This window comes from Lichenostomus cassidix, chromosome Z (genome assembly GCF_008360975.1).
Source record: "Lichenostomus cassidix isolate B80296 chromosome Z, HeHo_3.0, whole genome shotgun sequence".
NCBI classification, from domain to species: Eukaryota; Metazoa; Chordata; class Aves; order Passeriformes; family Meliphagidae; genus Lichenostomus; species Lichenostomus cassidix.
This window is the reverse complement of record NC_139511.1, coordinates 52333979-52357263: the sequence shown is the minus strand read 5'-3', so window position 1 is coordinate 52357263 and position 23285 is coordinate 52333979. Positions and strand designations below refer to the sequence as shown.

Below are 23285 nucleotides of genomic sequence, written 5' to 3'. Positions count from 1 at the left end.
AGTATGGTTTTCTAATCATTTCCGTGATTGCCCATCTTAGGTACCCAAATTGTGGAATGTCTTTCACTTCCTGTGGGAAAGAAAGGTTGACTGTCTTCCAAGCATGAACTCCAAGAGTGGGCTCCTGCAGTGAGCAGAGGCATCTTTAGCTAGATCAGGTTGCTCAGAGCCCCAGTCTGGCCTGGACTGTTTCCAGGAATAGGACGTCCACCACCTCTCTGGGCAACTGTTTTGCCAACATCATAAAAAAATTCTTTATATCCAATCTAAATCTACCCTCTTTTAGTTTTAATATCATCACCTCTTCTCCTGTCACAGCAGACCATGGTTAAATGTCTGTCCACATCTTTATTACAAACCCCCATAAAGTACTGGAAGGTATTATAAGGTCTCCATGGAACCTGCTCTTCTCCAGGCTGAACAATCCCAACTCTTTAAGTCTGTCCTCATAGGAGAGATGTTTTATCCCTCTGATCATCTTGTTGGCCTCCTCTGTACTCTCTCCTTCAGGTGCTTGGCAATGCTTTCAGTCTCAGGATTCCGGGATGCATCGTGTTAGGTCATGTAGATTTATGTAAATCCCAGTTCCTCAGGTGGTCATTAACCTGATCTTCTCTGACAGTTGCTCCCCACTCCCTTTCTTGTGGTCCATCCACTCAAGAGGTGTGAGAAGAGAGGCTGCCAGTCAAGACTGAGGAAAAAGGTTGTTGAGTACCTCAGCCTTCTGCTCATTCTTTGCTACCTGTTGGTCAGTCATGTCCACTGCGGGGGTTAACTTCCCCTGACCTTCCTTTCCTGGCTGTAAAGCCCTTGTTATTCTTTGCATCTCTTACCAGCAGCTCCAGCCATATCTTGATACATGCCTTGGACTGTATCCCTATATTTTTCCCAGAATACCTGTTCCTACTTCCATGTGGTGGAATGCACTGCCTGTGTATTTCCTTCTTGCCACTTAGTTTTACCAGCAGGTTGACTCAGCTGTTGCCTTCCTTCCTTGATTTCCTGTGCCTGGGGCTCAGGAGCTTTTGCCCTCTCTGGAAAGTGTCCTTAGAGATCTCTCAGCTCTGTTCTGCTCCTTTTTCCTTGAATGTGCTTTCTCAGGTGATCCTATTGACTAGCTTCTTGCGGAGCTGGAAGTTTGCTTCCCTAAAATTCAGGGTCCTGTCTTTACTCTACTTGAGCCATATCTCTCAGTGCAATCTCTCAGTGCATTATATTATACATAGAAAATTATCAAAAGGTAATTATTTAGTTTTCTACAATTTGGTTTTCAGTATTTCTTCAATGATTGTTTAATAGAACCAAAGCAGAGACTGAATTTTGATACTTTTTATACATATATTTTTAGGTTTCCTTTGAAACCTAAATATTGTTTGAAACAACATAGAACTATCTGACACAAAGCTTTTGTATTTACTTAGAAATACTGCTTCTCCAAGGGACTTACTTTGTCAATCAGTGACAGCCCTATAGGAACACGGGGAAAATCCATCATTGATTCACTTGGGAAAGAAGCATGTGGTGTTGTCTGGTCTGGGTTAAGAATTTGGAAGAAGTTGCAGGTGTTGTAAGATGGCCTTAGTCAAATGAATAGTATCTGAAAAAGGTTATTTGAATCCCTGCTGGGATGTTCTGGATCTGTTTTCCTTCCCTGCTTTTTCATTTTTTTCAAATATATTCATATAAACTATGGTTTGGTTAGTACATCTGTTTCCTATATTTATGAATATTCCAGAATTAAAGTGTGCTCCTAGGCTAAACTCTACAGAAGAATCTAAGAACTTCCAAATAAAAGCTCTGCACAACTGTCCTTTCTTTCACTTTTCATTACTTCATATAATTCTTATGGATAGAATATAATAGATCAATATTTGTGGGCAATAGTACTTTAGCATGCATTAAAAGAGTAAGATTTTCCCTCTCTGCCTTAATTAATAGGAGACAGTGAAACCAACAGAATTTACTTACATGGTCATAATATAGATGTGCTGAATGCCAAGAAAGCCATATATTGTGCAGATCTTTGAGTTGAAAATACCAAAATAGACACTGTACTCCATAAGCCTGTTAGTTATTAGGCAGTGGATGCTAAGATTTGGCCACAGGTAGGTATATCAGATCAGGTAAATGTCAGGTATGAAAATGGCTTGGAGAGCTCTTACTGCAGGGTTCACTGCAGGTTTTTTTCTTCTTTTTGCACTAGCACTGGAACTAATAAGCTAATTTCCCCTCCTTTTGGAAGGCTCCTTGTTTGTTTTTTTTTTCATTCCTTATAGCTCTGTCTTAATCATTCCTCTGCTTTCTCTATAGCACTTTATGCCCTTTTGAAATCTCTGTGTTTCTAGACACCTTCATATGCCTCCTGTGACTGAAATATCTGTCTCTTACAATACAGTATCTGTCTTTACATTTCTCTTTAAGCAGGAAAAAACACCCCAACTTTTATCTGAACTTTGAGCACTGCTGTCGTGTAGAATGCTGCCTGTGCTTGCTCTTACTTTTGACCTCCAATTGTGTTTTCTCAAGTTAAAATACAGCCAGAGCTTTGTGTACGTTGAAGTGAGCTGACCCTGAATTCTGTGTTAAGATTCCAGAGTTGCTTGGACTGGTTGGGAAGAGCCAGACGTCTGCAGCAGTAATTTCAGTTATATTTTAGAGTAAATAGCTTTAACCTACAACACATAAAACCAAATAATGCAGCAATTATAGTGCAGGTTTTTCATTACTGACTTCTTGTGTTGTAGATGATCTACATTTTTAGACTAAACAAAAGATTAATTCTGATCACTGCAGAGAACTGGATGTATTGAAGCATTGTGCTGCTTCTGATATCTTGCCAGAGTATACTTTATCAAATCAACAATATGCTGACATCTGGTATGCAGAATCTAATGGGAGATTTAATAGTTATATCCCTTTAAGTCTGCTTTAAGTCTACTTCTTTCTATTTGCACTGCAGCATTGTAACACATTTTACAATCAAGTAAGCATTTTTAACAAGTGGATATAAAGAAAAACATTTGCTTTTTTTTTCTGTGAAGTTAAAATTTTTTCAACAGTATTCTTCTGTTACTCACAGGGGTTAAAAAGCAAAAGATGCATTCCATTACTTTTCTCTCTGAAGTTGTACATAGTTGCATTTCTGACTGCAGAGGATGAAAGTTCATATCTGCCTACTCAAATGTATCACACATTCTGCTGCCATCAAGGTGTGTTCCAGTGATTTCAATGGATTGAAAAAGCAAAGCCTTTGTTTAAAACAATTTAGTATCTACATTTTGCTGGCCACAGGTAGTTCGCATGGACTAGGAGAGAGAAACTATTGCTGACCATCCATTACAGTTCATTAAAAAGTCTAAGGTAGCAGAAGGAGCACAATGGCAAAAAAAACCCCAAAAAAACAACCAAACAAAACCCCACAAACAAAAAAAAACCCCAAAGCAAACAAACAAACAAAAAAACTAAAAGGAAAAATGCATGCCTCAGGAGGAAGAATAGCTATGTAGACAGTGATGCTGATGTGTGGAGCTAAGGTTAGGGGCTTTTTTGCCCTCAGGTGCCTCCTTTCACAGGCGATTGCCCCTGAGGTCTGTCAGCTGCTCAGGGCCTGCATGTGGCTTCCTGTGATTCTCTCTGAGTGACCTTGGGTAGCTTGAACATTTTAAATAGCTACAGTGGTTTCGATTTATTAATGTAGGTACTTTTGACAAAACTGTGTGAAGAGTAAGCACACTTGCAATCATAGCAACCTTTTTTTAGGGATTGTTGACCTCTTGTGTGATCTGAGAGGTTTTAATTATCTCTGTTCTTTAAATTAGTTCAGTTGGAGCTTTCCTTCAGCCTAAGGCAAATGAGGAGATAGGCTTTGGGAAAATATGGACCTGAAGACCTTGCCTAATTTAATGGGTCATGTATTCCATAATCCTAGGATAAACCTGAAGCTGGATTTAGTAAAATTCCCTTGCTAAAGTGGGAGTAGAGGGAAAGTGGGACTTCTGGACTCACTTATGTAAGTCAGGTGCTGGTTACTCATGAGGGCAGAAGTCCTTTGCAAGGAAGATAAAACTGCAGCTGTGAATGTGGAGACTGGGGGAGCTCACCACTTGAGATGCCAGCATCACGTCTAGTCACCCCTTGTTTGCAGTGACCTACCCCTTTGACTGAATACTTCTTCATGAAGGGTTGGACTAAGCAGGCTGAGGAAGGATCCTGTGAGTGGTTTGGTCAGTGATATAAATGAGATCGTAAATTCTGACTGTTGGTGGCATCAGGGATGTCAAGCAGTAGTGGTGAAATTCATTTGGCAAGCACAGGTTGAATCACAAAGCAGATGTGCTTTATGGCTTTAATATCAGTACATTAGATGAGAAATTTGCAGGGAAAAGAAGGCAAGATGTCTTCTGAAAATAGGTAGGATTAGCCTATTTCTAAGTATGGGTGTACTATGAACCTTTTGACCATCCCGGGCTAAAGCTCTGTTTATAGTGAAATACTGTCTTTGAGCAGAGGAGTCTGTTGTTCTGCTTCTTCCCCACTCTCAGGAATGGAAAAGGGAAAGCCATTAACCTGTGAAAAATAAGAGTTTCTGGGGTAAACGTTGTAGGGAATGATCATTAGGCACAAACTCATTAAAACTATCATGCGTACGAAAAGCAAAATAGGCAATTGACTATTCCTTTGAAGTCTACAGTTGTTTCTGTTGTGCCTATGAACAGCTACCCTTTAAAATCTCTGAGAGTTACAGTGTATATTCGAGGACTGAATGTAGTCTGTACAGCTAGATGTTGCCAAAACAAGACATTTGACTCTTCAGGATTCGGGAAATACGATCAAATGTGGCAGAAAGTTCAAGGATGATGATGTTGGAGAAAGGTTGGATCTTGCCAAGAGGAAATTGCTGGTGACCTTACTGAACTAGCATGGTGCAGGCAGATTACAGAGATTCAAACATGGGAGTAATTAAAGAGGGCATGTTTTGGTGTGTAGCTGGGAGGAAAAAGTAACAAAGTTGGAATAAAATAATCACCAATAAGTTAAAAATTTTGGATGTAAGTGTTCCTTCTTGTTACTCACTTGATGTAACATTGATGACACAGAGCAAAGGAGGGGAGAATATTAGGCACAACTGCAAACACTAGGTTTTTTCTGTTTTTTGGAGAATGTAGGTTCAGTTTTGTCCAGCTTAACATCCTTTTCCTTAGATTCAGTATGGTCAGTATGTTATTCAGCCATTGTTACTTATAACCAAGCAAAGATGTCAAAGAAATAAATAACAAGCAAGAAATTATTTTGAAACACTCATTCAACTAATATTACTTGCCATTTCCCTGCCTGGAAAACATAATCCATTGCTGAAAAATGGATTTATGAAAACTGGTTAAAAACACTGCTTAGATCATTGAAGGGAACAAATATTACTTATGTAAACTTCCATTACTCTCCATTACCTGTGTTTCTCTGTCACCATATTAACTTATAAAATAACGCCTTTCCTCCCCTATAATATAGGTTGCATTTAGCAATAGCTGGGGTGGCTTTTGGGAGAGCCTTAGACAATGCTGGATGTACCTATAGAAGACACTTGCATTTCCACCTTGTCCAGTTAACTTACCTGTTCCTTTTCATCATAGTCTCTAAGAAAATGAAACAGCTTACAGCAAATAAAATATTTACCACTGATCACAAAGCAATTAGGCTTTTTCAACCTCCCTGTAAGACCAGTGTTATAGAGAATGTTATTTTCTTTACTCTTTGGAGTAGAGTTTCAGTTCTTGTTGTTTGTGTGCTTGGTGTGAGATTAGCTAATGGATACATACTTTTTCCTAAGGTGTATGTTGCACTTTTTAAAAAATGTCCCCTGTGGTAATAACTAAAGACTTCTGTGTCATTTTTATATTTTTATGCCACCAGCTATGTGTTTCTTTCTGGTAGTGAACTCAGTCAGTATATTCTGGGTATAGCTAGGGCCCCAAGTGAGTAAAAACTCAAACAAAAGTGATGTAAAAAACAGATGTAAATCTGTCCAATTGCCGGAATCAAGTCATCGTTTGCACTGTGTAAAACCAATGCATGTGTCTAAACTTAAGAAGAAAAAAAGACATCTGGCTCATAGAGGATGAAATATAAAAGTGGCAGACACACAGGAGGGGATGGGTTACTACTGGATGACCAAGGATCAGCTGTAATACTCCTTACACGAAGCAGTGGCCCTGCCATTCCTGTTTTTAGGAATGGACTTCTAAATTCCCTGTGCTGAAGTTTCCACTGTTCCTCAGCTGATTGGAGAGTTTCATCATGGGGCAGTTTTCCCTGTCTGCAGGTGGTAGTGTTGGTGTTGCCCATCTGCACCACCTTCCTGTGTGCAGCCCTCTTCTTCCTCCCCAGCCTTTCTCCCAAAACCTTTCCCAGCTGTATCCTGATGTGCTAAACTGCTTAAATTAACTCCAGATTGCTCTGTTTATTGTGTGCCAGAGGAGTGACAGAAAGCAATCAGAGCAGTTTCCTCTCAAATAAACTCCAAGAAAGAGGGGGTACAGGATATTAGGATGGAAAATACGGGTTCTGGGAAGAACCCTGAGGCTTTAATGCCCATATATTAGATAATTTGTTTCTGCCGTTTGCATTTTAATCTGAGTTTTGGCTGCTTTGTATCCCTGGAAGTGGGTTTTTTGGTTGGTTGTTTTTTTTCTTTTTAAGAGAAAACAGAAAGGATGTTACGTCAAAGTAGTCATTTCTTCCCTCCCCCTCAAATGTCACTGGAGATAAGTGAAATAATGATCCCTTAAGGTTGCCAGCCTCCTTGCAGGCCATGTGCACTGCAGTGCCTCTGCTTCATGTGAAGTCAGTGACCTCTTTGCTTGTGTATGGCTCTGATCAGCTATAAATGTGAAACTAGTTTTCCACCAGCTCCTGTCTCCACGGTTGGGATAGCATCCTCTTTTCTTACCTTATGGCTTGCAGCCTACAATACAAATGTAGCAGGTCTGAGGTCAGATACTTTGCATACATCTGAAGGTGTGGATGCATTGGTTTTGGTGGTCACTGCTTATAAGGACTATCTGCAAGCACAGGAACAGCAACTCTACTTCCTGCTTTTTTTCTTCCAAAAGCTGCTATAAATATGCCTCCTAATTAGATCCATAATATTATTTGGATAGTGGCATTAGGTTTGTTCTAAGACTCACACTACTTCCAGAAGCAGAGGAAGAAACCCAAATGTATTCAAAATAAACTTCCGAATGCTTTTACTGAATCAAAACACCTAGGTGCTGCCAGCTATTGGACAGTCTCTGCACTTGGAAAATTTAATGCGTAAAATTCAGTGCTTCCCAGCATACTTGTGGTCATATGTCAGCCCTATCCTGTCCTCCTTTTATTACTGTCTGTCTACCATATGGACATATCTCTTCTGTTTGGTAGGGAGAGAGAGAGGGGATTCACTTGGAAGCTAAGCATCCTTCTGAGTTACAATAGTTATTTATTTTGAATGCAAAGAGGGATCATATAGGAGGGACTCTGTTCCATTTAGCAAACAGAAGCCACCTTAGTTTCACTCTCATCTTCACAAAGCCATTAATGTATTAATCAGAAGGAGGAAACTGGAACAAATGTTATTATTGACCATATTTCCCCTTCAAACTTTTTATGCATGTATTTCATGCTAGATTACATATAGTTGATGGCTTTAGGATGTTAGCAGCCTTTAATTTCAGGAGTAGCACAAGCATAGAAGGTTTTTTCTCCTTATACTGAAGATGCTTTCATTTGATAACATATTGAAATACCCTGCATCATAAAATAAATTGAAGTTGTTTTTTTCTTCTGGTCTGTACTCACTTTAAAAAATACTGTGTGGCTTTAGACAAGGCTTTCAAACAGAGCTTGGCATGGTTTACATATCAGACAGATGTGTGCTAGATCAGCTTACTGCAGGGGCCCTTGTGGAGAAATCAAAGAGAATGGGAGTTTTCTCTTGCAGCTTCAGAGAAATTCATTGATTCAAAAAAAACCTAGGAGCTAAAGTACAGGTGGAAAACAGAAAAAAAAGCTGAGGCATGCTGATGTTGAATTTGAAAAGTACTGTAGGTACAGGAGGACTATCTGGCAAATGTTTTGTAACTGTTTTCAGGAAAAGGGAGACCTTGGTGTTGGTAGCAGGAGCCAGAAATGTTATACTAGATCTTTAAAGACTCTAATGATTGGTTAAAGTTATCATGAGTACATGATAAACACATACTGAATTGATTTATGATATCTAATTTATATGATCCTAGATACTTAAAGTTTTCTTCTTTCTTTGTCCCTGCAGATCAGATTATTTCTTTGGGCTTTGTTCTGAATAGGATAAAAAAGTGTTTTCATAGTCAAAGATTTCCTTGGCACACAGCACTTCATTGCACTTGATTTCTTTTTTTTCTTTTTTTTTTTGACAAATTCCTAATCAGTCAAAACCTAAATGTTAGTTGGTTATTTCTTGCTCTGTGAATATATGAATTATACACATTCAGATGTATTCAACTTTTGAAAAGAAAAGCTATTTTAAAAAAATGAATGTAGGTACCCAAGAGGAGTATTTAGATTTATAAGCCTCATTGACATAAAGCTTTTTACATGTTTAAGAATGTGTGTGTGTGAGATATCAAGTAGTTTTGGTTTTCTGTTACTGCTAAAACTTGATGCAGAATCTTTGGTGCTCTGAGGTGTACAGAGAAAAACAGTTCAGAAATACTTACCCTATTGCATTGCTGTGCTGAAAGAGGTCTTTTTCTCTTAACACTGTTACTTTTCTTTTATGAATTGATTAATTACTGTTGTATTTTCTAAAGTCATTGTCATAAAGATTTTCCATATCACTCCTTGTTCTACAAATGCCAAAACCAGTTGTTAAATTTACCATGAGAATTAAGATTACTTGGACACACGGAATTACAGTTCTGATACTGTAACCAAGGTTGTGTAATATGCATCACAAACTTAGGCATCCTTATATCATCTCAGCAGACTGGAAGGTGTAGAATAAATAGAAGTTAAAGACAGTTTATGTAAATGATGCAAATATTTGTGAGGTATTTCTACTGTCTCACACAAGTAGTCAGCAAGAGTGGATTTCCGCCCCCCTCCCCCCCAGTAAGGAGACTTGCAGGTAGCTCTTTATTATCTGAACTAAGAAAATGCTAATCAAAGAGAAATACTGGAGTGAGAACTGCGTAATAGCAGCACCAAATACAGTCCCAGATAAATCTTTGGAGAAATTCCAGGAAGCCCTCTCGGAAGAGCTTGTCTAGAACAATTTGCCAGGTCAACAGGACTGTGGGGTGTAGCTCAGCTGTGGTTTAAGGAAGAATGCAGCAACCTGAGTGGTCACAAGGGAGACAAAATAAGTATGCTCTGTTAGGAAGAAAAATAAAATTCACATTTTCTGTAGTGTAACTGAAACAAGGCCTGGTCTGTTGGAACAAAATAGGTAGCTGTAAAAGAAGGCACATTGTTTCTTCTGGAAAAGAAAAAAGCAGAAGGTTTTAATGTACTATGTACATTTTTAATCAACGCACTTAAGCCCTGTCTAAGACTTGACAAAAAAAAGCCAGCAAGGAGAATATTTAAACAAAGACTAATTTCTGGCCTATTTGCAGAGAAAATAGTACCTCTATTTGTAGCCATTAATGTGAGGCAAGATTGTGATCAAATGCTGCTAAGATAGCATGTGCAGGCAGTAAAAGTCAGAGTAGGGAAATTGCTTGATCCACTTGTCCACATGGTGGAGAATCCAGGTTGTTGTCCATACTGTATGTAGGTGGTCTTTGGAAATTCTTATTACAGTGTTTTCCTCACAGTCCAAAAAATAAAACATAAAGGTCACTTTATAGCCTTTTTACTAAGTTTTTCTTTCCACTGCAGAGATAATAATGATTTTTTTTTTAAATGCAAACAATTGGGGGAGGTTAAGCTTGCTTTCTTAGAGAGCTAGCCTTATACAGTGTTATAGTACTTGTTTCCATTTAATTTCTTTCCCTAAAAATAACTTTCAAGCCCATTGATTAGTCTGAACTGAATTTCTCAGAGGAGTGAGCTCTGATGTTTGAAGTTTTAACAAATCTATTAATGCTATTAATATTTCCCCTGAGCTCAGTAACTACTGTGGATTTTTCTTGGCAATGAATGCATGCAGGCATGATATATTTATGACCCTGGGAAGGACTTTTTCAGAGTTCATTCTTAAATCAAAACCTTTGTCTTTTTTTTTTTAATTTTTCTACTGTCTAGTGAGGTAAAGATCCCAAATGAAGCATTCCCTACAATTCTGAGTACCTATTTCCAATGTAGGCTATCTTCACAGTACAAAGCAGACAGTTACTGCTTCAGTTTCAGGGTAATTCTGTAAGAAAGTGAGTCCATTCAAAGACTTGAATCCACACTTCATTAATTATTGCACTCAGAATTGTTTTATTGCTGTTTTTTATTGTCCATCTCTTTTTTAAAGAAGCCTTAGTCGTTAAACTGCTTGCTAGTTAAATGCATCCCACATCACTGACTATATACACTGCTCTAGTCAAAATGTTTGGCAGTTGGCAACTCTTCAGAGAAGTATTTGGGAGAAACAGAAGGGCCTTTCTTTTTAGTTTTGTTTATTGATTCCTTTAAAAACTCCTGCAAAACATCTCTTACAGTTTAGAAATTACAAATTTAGCAAATTAAGCTCTTTCTCATGTATATGACAATGAATATTAATTGCAAAAGCAGATGTTTGTGAGAACAACGTTTGCCTTCCTTTTTAAAGTTGTATTGTACATTCAAGACACACAAGCTTTACTTTGCATCCATTTTTTTTATGTTGAAAGATTTTTTTAAAATTTTTTTTTTAAATAACCCTTCCTAGTTTTTAACAAGAAAACCACAGCAGTCTGAAAGGCAATCACCTGCATTTTAAGACCAGGTTATATTCTCTGATTTTCTATGTCAAAATTATGTCCTGTTATCTCCCAAATTGTTTTGGGATGGAGATACTTTGTGATGTATTTTTGTAGTTGAGCTTGCTCCATCGAGACTGATGTTGATTCAGCTTTGATGGAAACTACCTTCTAAAGCAGCCAGGCTGCTTCTGTTGCTCTGTTTTAAATCCCATTTTGATGTTTACCCAGTGTATATGTGCTGTGCATTTTTTCATTGTTGGGGATAGCACCTGCTACAAATTCTGTTTCAGCTCATTCTTGTATCAGTGAGACTGTCTATTCCTCATGTTCTCTTTTGTTACCACAAATTTCACCTTGTAGATGAAAATTCCATGAGAATGGAAACAAAGCATCTAGGTGCCCCGCTCCTTACAATAATACATAATGATAAGAGTGATTAGTGCTGTAAGAAAATAAAGGTAGCTAAACATCTCTCAAAACAACCCAAGCCAAGCAAGCAACAATGCTATTTAAAAACATGTGATGTTTCCATTCAAGAAACCAAACAAACCTGCATGAATTAGCTAGATAATGCTTATGCCAAGTGGCATAATTTCTAGATTCAGCCTTGTTCTGTCCCTTTTCATCCCTTTCTTTAGGGACAAGAGCTGATTAGTTTTATGATTTTTTAATACCCCTAGTATGTTGTGGGTACTGCTGTAGTCTAAATTATATAGATGTAATTGCAAAAATTATTCCTGCAGATAAGAAACATATGCTTACTGCATTTTCCACACTATTTCAGTATTTTTAATGAAAATCATATTTGATGTTTGTCTCTAGCAAAGAGATAATCAAATATGGTGCCTGGGGAGGTTTGTATTTTCAGCTGAGGTAGCAAGGCTGAAACTTTAATATTGAGCAATCTTGCAAACCAGGGCCATGAGATGTAGGTAGCTTGATTCCAAAAGCTTTGCTCTGGAGACTGTCTTCTGAGATCAGGTATTAGGATAAGTCACAGAGAGAAACAATTACAAAAATGGATGATAAATAGTTCAGTAAATACTGTTTTGAAATGGATTTGGAATTGGATATGCAGCCAGTGTAAGAAAATTAAGGAACAATGATTCCATTTGTCTCATACCTAAGTGGATTTGAGTGCATGTTTTAAACCAGGGGGCTTCCACATGGACTTTTGAATTTGTTCCATGTTTGAGATGCTTTGGTAAAGTAGCATAAGCAGTTGTTAAGGAGTTGGTAAGGAGTAACTTACTTAGAAGAAAATGAGAATGGCTGTAATTCTACAGATGACGGATCTGTCTAGCCAAGTACCCCCACTCTGTGGCAATTCTTGGTGGCACGTCTGGGAAACTTTTGTGAAAACTTTCGAATCTTCAGCAGTTTGTGTCTGAAGAAACTCCTGAGAAGGAGGTGATGTATTTTCATGTAAGAACTATAAATTACTTTTTTTATCTTTAACTTCCTCAGTGACTTTCTGAACCTATGCAAGCTTTTAGCGTCAATATATACATCCACAGCTCTAGACTTGGAAGGAATGCACCTGAACACACACATACGAAGCTGGTGCCCATCTTGCCTCTTGCTGTCTAGACATACTCCTGGAGGTAAAACCAACCAGAACAGCAGTTACAGTCCTGAGTGGACTTTCTGCCAGGTCCATGCAATCAATGGCTTCTTCTTTATTCCCTCTCCTCCTTTATTATTTAGTGGTTAGCTTAATATTTTATTGATACAGATTCCATTGTGGTCTTTCATTATTATGTAACCAACTCCTCTTTAATGCATTGTTGATATTTGAAGTCCTCCATAACATTTCAGACTGTGTGGAAGGTGTCACTTACATACAAACTGCTGATAACACATCAGTTCTGTTCTGCCTACCTAGAAGGGCAATGAACTTCAATAATCTAAACAGAAACCATCCTTTTCCCTCCTTCAACACTTTCTTGATAACTCAGGCAAGAAATTACACAGGAAGGACCACTTGAACATGAATTCCCAAGGAAGGAGAAAGTAGTATTCTAGCAATGTGAGAACGAGAAGTCAAATGAGGGGGATGAACCTTCATATGTCAGATTTTTCATTTGCATATCAGATCAGATACCAAAACAAGATTTTTTTCCCCCTTTCTTTTAAACTTGGTGTATTATGTCTGAATACTGATACAAGGCACGAGTTTTTTTCAGGATATATGTTAGATAGATGGCTTGTCTCAGGGAATTTATTATGTAATGAAACTAGCAGAATGTGAATGTCTTTACAGAAAACAAGGAAAAAGTAGGTATAATAAAGATTTGACTGTGACCTGAGAAGTGTACACTTCTCTCTCTCTCTCTCTCTTCTTCAAAAACACAATCTAGTTCTATAATTTCCTTGCCACTTCATTGCTGATAATCAAGAATTTAAAAAAGCCTCATGTGCTGCTGTTGAACTGTTACAGACAGTGAGAAGTCTGTGATACAAAGAAGGTATTTAACATATTTAAGTTCTGATTCCACTGTATGTCCAAACTGTGCTTTAATACAGAGGAGATAAGATGGCTTTTAATCTAAGGCCAGCAAAGGTTAAAAGCTACTGAAGGCTCTGTCCCATGAGTATATCTGACAGGAATTCCTGTTTACATTACGAGTAGAGGGAATTGTTGAAACTGATTTTTTTTTTTTTTTTAATTGTAACTAGCAACTGCTTTAAGTTCTCAGATATCATAGCCCAACATTTTTGTGTGAGACATAATGGTGGAGCTCTTGATTAATTTATTTTCAATCCAAAAATATAGGACACATGGGTACCCCAACTGGAAGCTAGTTGGGCCACATGACATTTAACTCTTTTCAAATAATTTTGTTTTTACCAAGTGCTTAATTTAGCTTAGGCTTCTACCTTTCAACGTCTTCACAGAAATCCCGGGTTTATTCTTTTGTAGGACAAAAATAGTCTCCTGTGTGCAGTAGAAACATGTTCAGTGGGGGTTTACTTGATCCCTAATTAATCACAGAATCACGGAATAAGCTGCGTTGAAAGGGACTTGGAAGGGACCCACAGGGAACGATGAGTCCAGCTCATGGCCCTGCACAGGATCATCCCCAAGAATCACACCATGTGCCCGGGAGTGTTGTCCAAATGCTTCTTGAAGTCTTGTCAAGCAGAAAGATAATTTTGTTCTGGTTACAGTAAAGTTCTTCCGTAAGGTGTTGGACTTTTTGTTTCTTCCCTCAAATTAATGGATTTTTAATCAGAAAATACAATATGACCATGTCAAATTGTATGTAATGTCAGTTCAGCAATAACTATTTGAAATAATTTTAACATCATTGAAATAGAGGGAAATTATGCTTAACAGAATTGCCAGCAATGACTCCTGTGAGCACATTACAGTAGGTTTGAACAAGAACAACTGGATAACAGTACTAAAAGTAACTTCAAAGAATCATTACTGTTGACTTAAAGGATCTGGGTTTTATTCTAAGTGTGGAAGGTTTGTCAGAGAGAGTTAAAAAGGAAAGTATCCCATGAACTATCTCTAATTCATGTAGATATTTCTGTAATCATAATTCAGCTTTTTCTGTAACCATCTTCTATGTTATTCTCACCAAACAATAAATGCAGTCTGTTTCTGAATCGCTTTGATTATTTCAACTACTTTCAACTAGTTTTATTAGGGCTGTCTCCTTCTGCCAGAGAAACCCTGTTTTGTCTATGTATATCAGTGTGGCTGCTAAAAATCTGGAAAAAAACTTCTTTTAAACTTGACGTGCAAGTGCTGTCCCGAGACTGGTATAACAGGTTTCCATTTTAAGCATAATGTGCTGCTTTGGAAACCAGTATGTTCTGAGCACTGGTGATGGCATTGATAGCAATTCTTCTGGTGGTCTTTAAATTAGTTGAAACTAAATTTTTGAAGTCTTTGGCTCTGGAAGCTTTGGGTACTTAATGGTATTTTGAATCATAGTCAGAAGTCGTTCTTGACATTATCTTTCTAAATTATTGGCTTGTAGCATGGTGTCATTTTTGCCTGGCAATAGCATTCCATTTATGTAATTAATAAGTGTTAAAAAGTAACATATATATTTGTTACTTGGCCTGAACATCTGACATTGTATCTACACTTAACAGCATTGTGCAAGTGCTTGCATGACACGCCTGTATTGTGAAGGTATTCTTTCAAAGGGATGAGGAAGTGTTGTGGGGAAGATTGTTCTGTTTCTTTCTTACCAAGAATTCTTTTTGTTTATTTGTTTTTCAGATAATGGAGGACAGACTTTAGCAGGTGGGAATAACTGGCCTCTCAGAGGGAGAAAATGGACCCTCTGGGAAGGAGGAGTGAGAGGTGTAGGCTTTGTTGCAAGTCCTTTGCTGAAACAAAAAGGTGTAGAAAGTCATGAACTCATCCATATCTCTGACTGGCTGCCAACGCTGGTGCACCTGGCTGGAGGACATACCAATGGCACGAAGCCTTTGGATGGCTTTGATGTTTGGAAAGCTATCAGGTAACTTGCATGTCAAATCACTGAGCCAGCATTCTGGTATGACAAGAATTTAAACAGCCCAGAAAACAGAACTGGAATGGGGAGGGAAATATTACCTGTTCCTTTCCTAAATTGAAGGGAAGGTATAAATGCAGTTAACTGGGCTATCCATGAGAGAATTATCCAGGTTGCAAATTAATCCTGGTGACGGGTGCAGAGCCTCCATACAGCTTTAACTTGGTATTGCAAATTTTCAGTATGAACACAACAGCACACAAGCATGGCATACTTTTTCAAGAACACTCTGTGATCCCAAAGTATGTTAACTGATTTTGCACAGCATGGTGTATAAGTTAGTAAACTTGATGGACCAAACCCTACTCTCTACAGAGCTCAGTCAGGTATCACTGCAGTATGCATCTGGAATGGGACATATGGGAAATGCATGCAGACATTAAACTCACTGAACATGGATTACATTTTGATGGTTTGTTAGCTCAGTATGGGACCTGTCAGGCTGGCTCAAAGTGTAGCCATTTGCATAGATAGATGTCATGCTGTCTAGTGTCTCAAAAAGCTTGTGAGATACTAGTACAAAAGTAGACCTGACATGGTTCCTGAGAGGTCGTGATGTTGTGACTGATTCGAGCAAGCTGGAATACTAAAAAACGCAGTGCAGACATGCTTAAATGACTGGAAAAAAAGAGGCAGCAAAGCCCCAAGCTGGGTTATTTCAGTGTTCTTTTATTCCACTAAAATGGGTTACAAAGTCCTTAAAACCTAAGTTTCTGCAGAATTTTAAACTTCTGTGGTGAACCTTTAGTTTTTCATTGATTTAAATTCCTTTGTTTCTTCTTTTGCTGCATGTAATGTATTCATTGATAGGGCTAAATCCTATTGTCTGTCTTCATAGAAGTTATGTTTGTTTTAGTAGGTCTTAGAATATGGTTTAAATTCACATAAGAATCATTTACGATGAAAAGTTTAGTACTGCTGAAGCAAAATAAAGGGACTCATAATTCTATTTCCTACATGTCATTCATTTGAAGATTAATGTTCTGTTTCTTTTGGTAGTCTTTGTTCTGTTTTTATAGTGGGTTGACTATGCTATATTATGTGTGTTACAACCTTTTGTCCCCTTCTCGGGAAGAAATGTGGCTTTAGCAAACGTATTTATGTAGAAATTGCCATTTGTTTTTGCAATTTTCTACACAATGCATTAGGATAACACTGATTTTTATGTGTCTTAGTATCCTAGACTCTGAATTGCAAGAGTTAAATGCAATTCCTAAACAAGCATGGGTAGGAGTGTTTTCTGGGTTAGGGATTGAGATGAGAAATTGAGAGTTAGAGTAGGTAGGTTTGAACACATGTACCCATCCTTGGTTAGCTCTGTGCAGACCTGGGAATAAAAAAACAGAAAGCAAAACCCAAACCCAACCCCACACACCTCCTCAGAACTAAGCCGCATATCTGAAGTTCAGAACTGTTTTGCCTGTACCTGCAGCATTCCCTGCTTTGAAGCTGGTCAGCTTGGTTTCATTCTTAGTGCAGCCTGTGTTTCTGAGGAGCTAAGGGGTGGTTTTCTGCAGTAGCTGGGGTTTACAGGAAGATCATGGTCTTGTGCCCAGGTGTACTGTATGGCTCTCTTCCAAGTGGAAGAAGATAATGAAATGGATAATTAAGGCTAGGGATCATTAACTGCCAGGATGGAATGGAGACTCCCATCCAGCCAGAAAAAGTAAAATGTTTCACTTGTCAGTGTTCCTGTGGGAAAGCTCAGCATCAGCAAGATCCAGGGTACACCTAAACCATAGACTTTTCTTCCAGCTACCATTAGAATTCCCGCCTACTTCAGGTTCGGTTTCAACCAAGTATTTTTTGCAATGGATTGATCTTCGCAGATCAGGTTGATGCAGCAGGAGAGCTGTTGGGAAGGATAGGTACAGCTGTGCCAGCATGCTGCTGGTATTTGCGTTTCTCTCTTTGTAAAGGGAATGAATGCAATGTTTACTGGCACTGCCAGAGAACAGGTGACCACCAGTGGTTTTGGGTGTGTCAAACAGAGGGCTTCTGTCTGGATGGGTAACAAGTCAGGTTTTCTAAGTGTTAGGCTGTTCCTGGGTTGCTCTTGCAGCCAGAATGTCAAATTTCACATTATTTTCCCATGTAATCAGGATGAGTGTATTAAATTTCATGACCATAATTCAAAAGGTCACTTGAATATTAGATAGCAAACAATGAAAGCATTGTGCCCTTTTGGTGACATCTTATGAAAAGTTCAAATGTGTTGTTTTTTTGGGACCAAATGGCTCATAATAAGTGAAATTATAACTTGGTAAGATTCTAACTCATTTGAAAAAAAGGAGGTTAATAGCCAATCACTGTGTTACATCTGTATTTTATTCAATACAGTCTAATATAAATAGATGCATAGGCTTCTTGTGATTTTTTTTTTTTGGTGAGGGGGACTTTAATCCTGATCCTGCTGTTTCATATGTCTGTAATCAAAAGGGAAAAGAGCATAAATTTGGAGCCTTGATTTAGATGTTCAAGAGAATATATGGGATGGTGCAGTTATTTTCAGAAATCACAAAAATATTGAATCTATTTCAGTATATCTGTGTACTAATGATCAGTATTTTATAGATGGATTCTTAATATGATATTTATGTAATATAAAACATAGTAATATAAGGTAATAATTTATAGTAAATACTGTACTACTGAAAATAGCTATTTATAAATGTGATATACTATAGAAATATAATTATATATACAGTACACAGAAATGCAACATAAATCTTTGAATCCTAAGCATAAATTCTGAAATTCTATACCAACATGAGCTTTTTATCGTGACTTTAAATTACTGGTACTCCAAATTAGGAATCACGTTAACATGACACCAATTAATACTAAGTTCTTGTAGTACAAAAAAATGCAGAGAATCACATATATACCCAAGCATTCCATTTATGCCTCATCTACTTAATTTTGACTTGAAGAACCAGAAGACATTTACTGGCTAGGAGGAAATAGCAGGAAAAGATGATGTTTAGGAGCACATTTCTTGTGGATAAAAATATCTTCTTTTGCATTCTTTTTAGTTAGCTATACTCTTAAATTTCTGTCATAGAATACATGAAACTGAGGAAGCACAATGTTTGTGTTCCCAGTGTTCGAACTCTCAGGTAAAAACTTGCATGCTATTGAGAAGCTCTTTGAGAGAGATTTTACCTCAAAAGCTTGTCTGCTCTTTCCAAATCCTTCTGCTGACCTGTTACTGTTCCAACACTGTATCAGTGAGAGACCTAATAAAAGGGGAATGTGATTTTATTTACAATAGAAACTGAAGTGAAGCAGGTTTTGCTCATACTCTCCCAGCCTGACAGTCCTACTCACCAAGAGGTGTGTGTGTCTAGGAAGTCTGCCCAGCCAGACACAGGGCAGAGGATGTCAAGCCATCCACCTGGCATCCCAGCACCAGGCTGTTTGTGAGCATATTGGGCCCAGCATTTATTTGTGGCTGTGGTGCAAAGGTCCAGAAGTGCCAGCTGTGAAGTCAAGCTTCTTCTGTGTTCCTCTTCAGCTGGTAACTGTGCACAGGTTCTGGTTATGCCTGCTGGTATCCTTGCAATGTTGCCTCTGTCCTGCACCACCTCTGTGAGTCCCCAAGGCTGTCACTGCTGTGTCTCCAGATGTCCCTGTCTGGTGGAACTGACCTCCCTGTGCTGGGGCCTTGCTAACCTGCTAGTCTGGGTTGTCAGTGACCTGGGCTACTATAAGAGCCCTTTCCCTGCTCTTGTGTTCATGCTGTTGTCTCCACACACAGATTTTGCCAGTCTTTCTCCAACCATGCTAGTCTTGGACTGTTTATCTGTGCAAAATTTTGTTCCAGCAAGTAACCAAACCAGTACCATGCAATTTTTATTTTCCTCCGAGTACCTTTGAAATGAAATTTAACTTCCTCTTTAATGTCTCTAACTTCTTTTTGAAGATAACTTAGCATAGGATCACTGTGTCAACCTATTTTTCAATAGCGATTAGATCTTTCTAATCTTATGTATCAACATTTTATAAAGGTTCATAAATAAATAATAAATCATAGTAGATTACCCTTTTCTATTACCTTAGATTTTCATGGGTAAGACTACAATATAGCTCTAAAACCATGTGCATGTTACAAATTATTTCTGATAATTCAGCAACAATATCACTGATACATTTCACAAAAATAGCAATTGAGAATAGCAAGAACAATACTAAAATACAACCAGTCAAGGAGTCTAAATTGTACTGCATATTTCCAAGCATGTATCTCAAAAGGTACTTGCATTTTTAAGAAACATCTGTTCTCCAGATGCTTCCTACTCTATTGAAATTAGGACACTAGGCAAAATAGTTTTTCTTTTATAAAAGTTTTTTTTGGTTGATACTTCTTTTTGATACATCTTGATTTTCAGTACTGAAAGTACTGAATATCTAGCATGTCCATGCTCAGAGAAAGTATTTTATTTTGCATTAACAGAAAAATGGAATTGTAGAGCACATGAAGCACTATGATAGGCACTGAGAGATCCAGGATAAAATACAGCACAAATAACTGCTGTTTTGTCAAAGCTTATTAGTGAGCAGTGAGTTTAAAGTTTTACTTATAAATTTTGCAGGGCAAGTTTAATTTTTGTTTTTATAATGTTGGAAATATCAGAATTGGTTGGGGGAAGTAAATGAAGTAAGATAAACTTCAATTCTTTACTGGATGGTTACATTTGTTTTAGGAATCAAGCACCTGTTTAAAAAGATTTCATTGTTGTGATATAAACTAACACTGAAGAAAGAGCAGTCTAGAGCTGAGAGTCATGCTTATTTCTAGCATATCTGAAATATAATTATTTTAGGAAAGCATTACAAATAAGACCTGGAGAAATATGACAAGGTTATAAAGGCTCAGATTTTGCTTAGTGACACTGAGAATGTTTTTGTTCAAGACAAACATACCCTGAAAAACCTTGGATTCCTTTCCAAGGACACCTTCTGGCTGTTTAACAGCAACAAAAGTGGAAGATTGCATGTAGATCTTTCTTTGTACTCACTAAGGAATAATAGTTCTTTCTGTATGTTTTAAGAACTTTGCAAATCAGAAGACAGAGCAACAATCTCAGCATGAGCTAGCTGATTCTCATACCAGCACTGAAGTCAGGCCAAACACTTTTGTTAAGCTGTTCTTACATAGAGGACTGTTTTGACAAACAGCAGCTTTTAGCTGCATAATTAAATAATTAAGACGTCTTAATTATTCTACCATCAGACATGGTATAATAATAACCAGACAAAATAAAAAGTTCCTTATGTTTAGAATGACGTATTAGGATATTGAAGTCTAAAAAAAAATATTCTAAAATTAGAGCATTGTAAGATACGGTTACACTGGCAGTTACTAAAATACAAAGGCAGGTTTCCCTAGAGAATTGTATTGCTTTGTTACTGTAGCTGTGTTGGCTAGACTTTATTCCTGATGCAAAATACCCTTGCAGAGCATCTGCCAATGGTGTCTGTGTGGAGTTTTATAAATGGGAAGGAGGACAGAGTTAAGGCACTTCCAGGAAAAGGGATCTCTGTTACAAGTGTAAATTTCCTATTTGTTGTCCCCAGAATTTTGTTTCTGTTTTCCTGATGTCTTTTACTATGGGACAGATTTTTTTTTCAACATACAGTGCCAAATTCTTTGGCTGTTGTTTCATGATGTATTCTGGTTATAAACATCGATGCTGTGCACAACAAGAATTACTGGAGTAACACTCAAACTGAAAGGCAGTTCAGTACCATGTAACAGCTGTACAGACCTTAATGCAGTAATGCCATAAGCTTCAGGGAGTATATCCCCTCCCAGGCCCTGCTGGTCACACAGTATGAATATTGTATGAATATTGAATCTATAAACATGAGAAATAAATAGGAGTAAGTTACTTAATTCTTCTGTATTTAGCTCTGGTGGAAGATACTGGATTACTTAGCATAACTGTGTTCGTTTCTTTCTTTTAAAATATACTGAAAAATGTAGATACAGCTCAGAAATTGCAAGGTAAGAAAACCTTCCCAGGCAGTTACTGCAGAGTCAATCACAGGCTATAAATTTCAATCCTAGTTTAACTTTTTCTCACTGGTTCTTGTTACAGTTACCTATGAACAGATGGTGAAAGGCGTGCTTAACCACAGCTGTCAGTGGAGCACATAGAGACAGTTTATTAAATCTAAGACAAAATTTGTTTAAATAAGGCCAAGCATTCTTTAATTAAAAGTGTGACTACTATAGATACTGGGGACGGGGGGCACAATTAAGCTTTCACTCACAATTTGGGAATAACATTTTTGTGGCAGTTTCTATACATTGAATTACTAACACTGTATCTTAATGTAATTCCTCTGTATTAATTACAATACTGTATTACCTGAACACATTTAATCTTTTACTTCTTCTTATTAGTTCTCTACTCATTTAAAAATGAAAATTTCTCATCCAGAAATGGCTTTAGAAATGCAGTAGAAAAATATTCTTTTAATTATTTGTTAGTGAAAATTTTAAATTACAGGTCAATATTGTTTAATGATACATTTTATATATTAAAATAACTATAATTTTTTAAGTATCCACTGAGGTTTATATTACCTGATTTTTTATTCTTCATGCCAAGAAGCTTAGGGGCCCTGGTTGAATTTTTGTGTCTTAAGTTAAGCTCCTTAATGGATGAAAAGAGAATTTAAATTACTGGGAAATTTCTTTAAGGATGTATTTAGGTTCACTGTCAAATAATAAATTACTGTTGTGTCTTCATGTAGCCAAGGTTCTTTCTAATTATGTCTTCCTACTCACATTGCCCTTTATAAGGAGTAAATTTTCTTTACTCAGTTTTTTAGGTCTGGGATTTACTTAGCTAAGAAAATTTGTGGGTAAGCTCACAGGCTTTTTCCACACCGTCTCTATGTAGATGGATGACTTTTTTTTTTGTAACACAACAAGATTCAGAGTATCTAAGTAAGCCTTATGACCTCAATTAGAAATCAAATTTGGTTTTTTTGTGGGATAGCAATGCCTGTGGTGTTTTCAGAGGCACCCAGCCATAACACTTTCAGCACTTGTTCGGGTATGCAGAGAGCATAGCAAGTGCCTTGCCAGCTTATGCTGTGCAATTTGATTCTAAAAGTTGGTTGTTGTAAACCCCTGACTTGGAAGGGCCAGTTCTGTACCTTGTGAACTTATGAATAATCCCAGTAAACACCACTGAAGTTAGGGGAAACTTGTACAGACAAAAACTGTTGCTACTAAGCTGGAAAAGAGCATTCAGATTAAAGTTGATAGTATTTAGTTTGCAGCTATGAGCTCACTCTCTATTAAGATGATTAAAAGGCTTAAAATAAAGGGTGCAGAATCCTAATGAGCTGTAGAAGGTAATTAACGTTTCCTTTTGAAATCTTTCTTAGTGAAGGAAGACCTTCTCCCAGAGTGGAACTGCTGCATAACATAGACCCTATGTTTGTGGATAACTCTCCATGTGAGTATGTTGAAAATTTATGAAACATACAGTTTCTCTTCTGAACACTTCTTGTCTTTTGTACATGAAGTATTTTCTTCCAGGTGAAACAAAATACTGTAGCATGCCTTTTGCTTTTAAATGAATAGCTTAAAAATACAGAAACATCATCCCCTGGATGGTGTAAGTACTTCAACATGATCAACGTGAGCTTCCTATTTCAGAGAGCTCTGAAACTCTGCTGAGTAATGAATAAGGTACTTTGAGACATTGACATGTTGAGGAGCAGCTGCGTGCCTGAGGTGCACAGGGAGACACACTGCCAAAACCCTCTTTCCAGTGTTCCAAATGAGCTGCTCGCCCTAATGCCTCTTGAT

At 37.6% G+C, this 23285-nt stretch overlaps 1 protein-coding gene across 1 annotated transcript in view; it reads left to right on the top strand.

Annotated features, from left to right (window-relative positions):
* ARSB (arylsulfatase B) overlaps window positions 1-23285 on the top strand; it is a 61205-nt gene that overhangs the window by 15037 nt on the left and 22883 nt on the right. The window contains exons 5-6 of the mRNA XM_085042194.1: window positions 15154-15397; window positions 22859-22929. Of these exons, the coding sequence (XP_084898320.1) occupies window positions 15154-15397; window positions 22859-22929 (315 nt within the window). The remainder of the gene's footprint in view (window positions 1-15153; window positions 15398-22858; window positions 22930-23285) is intronic.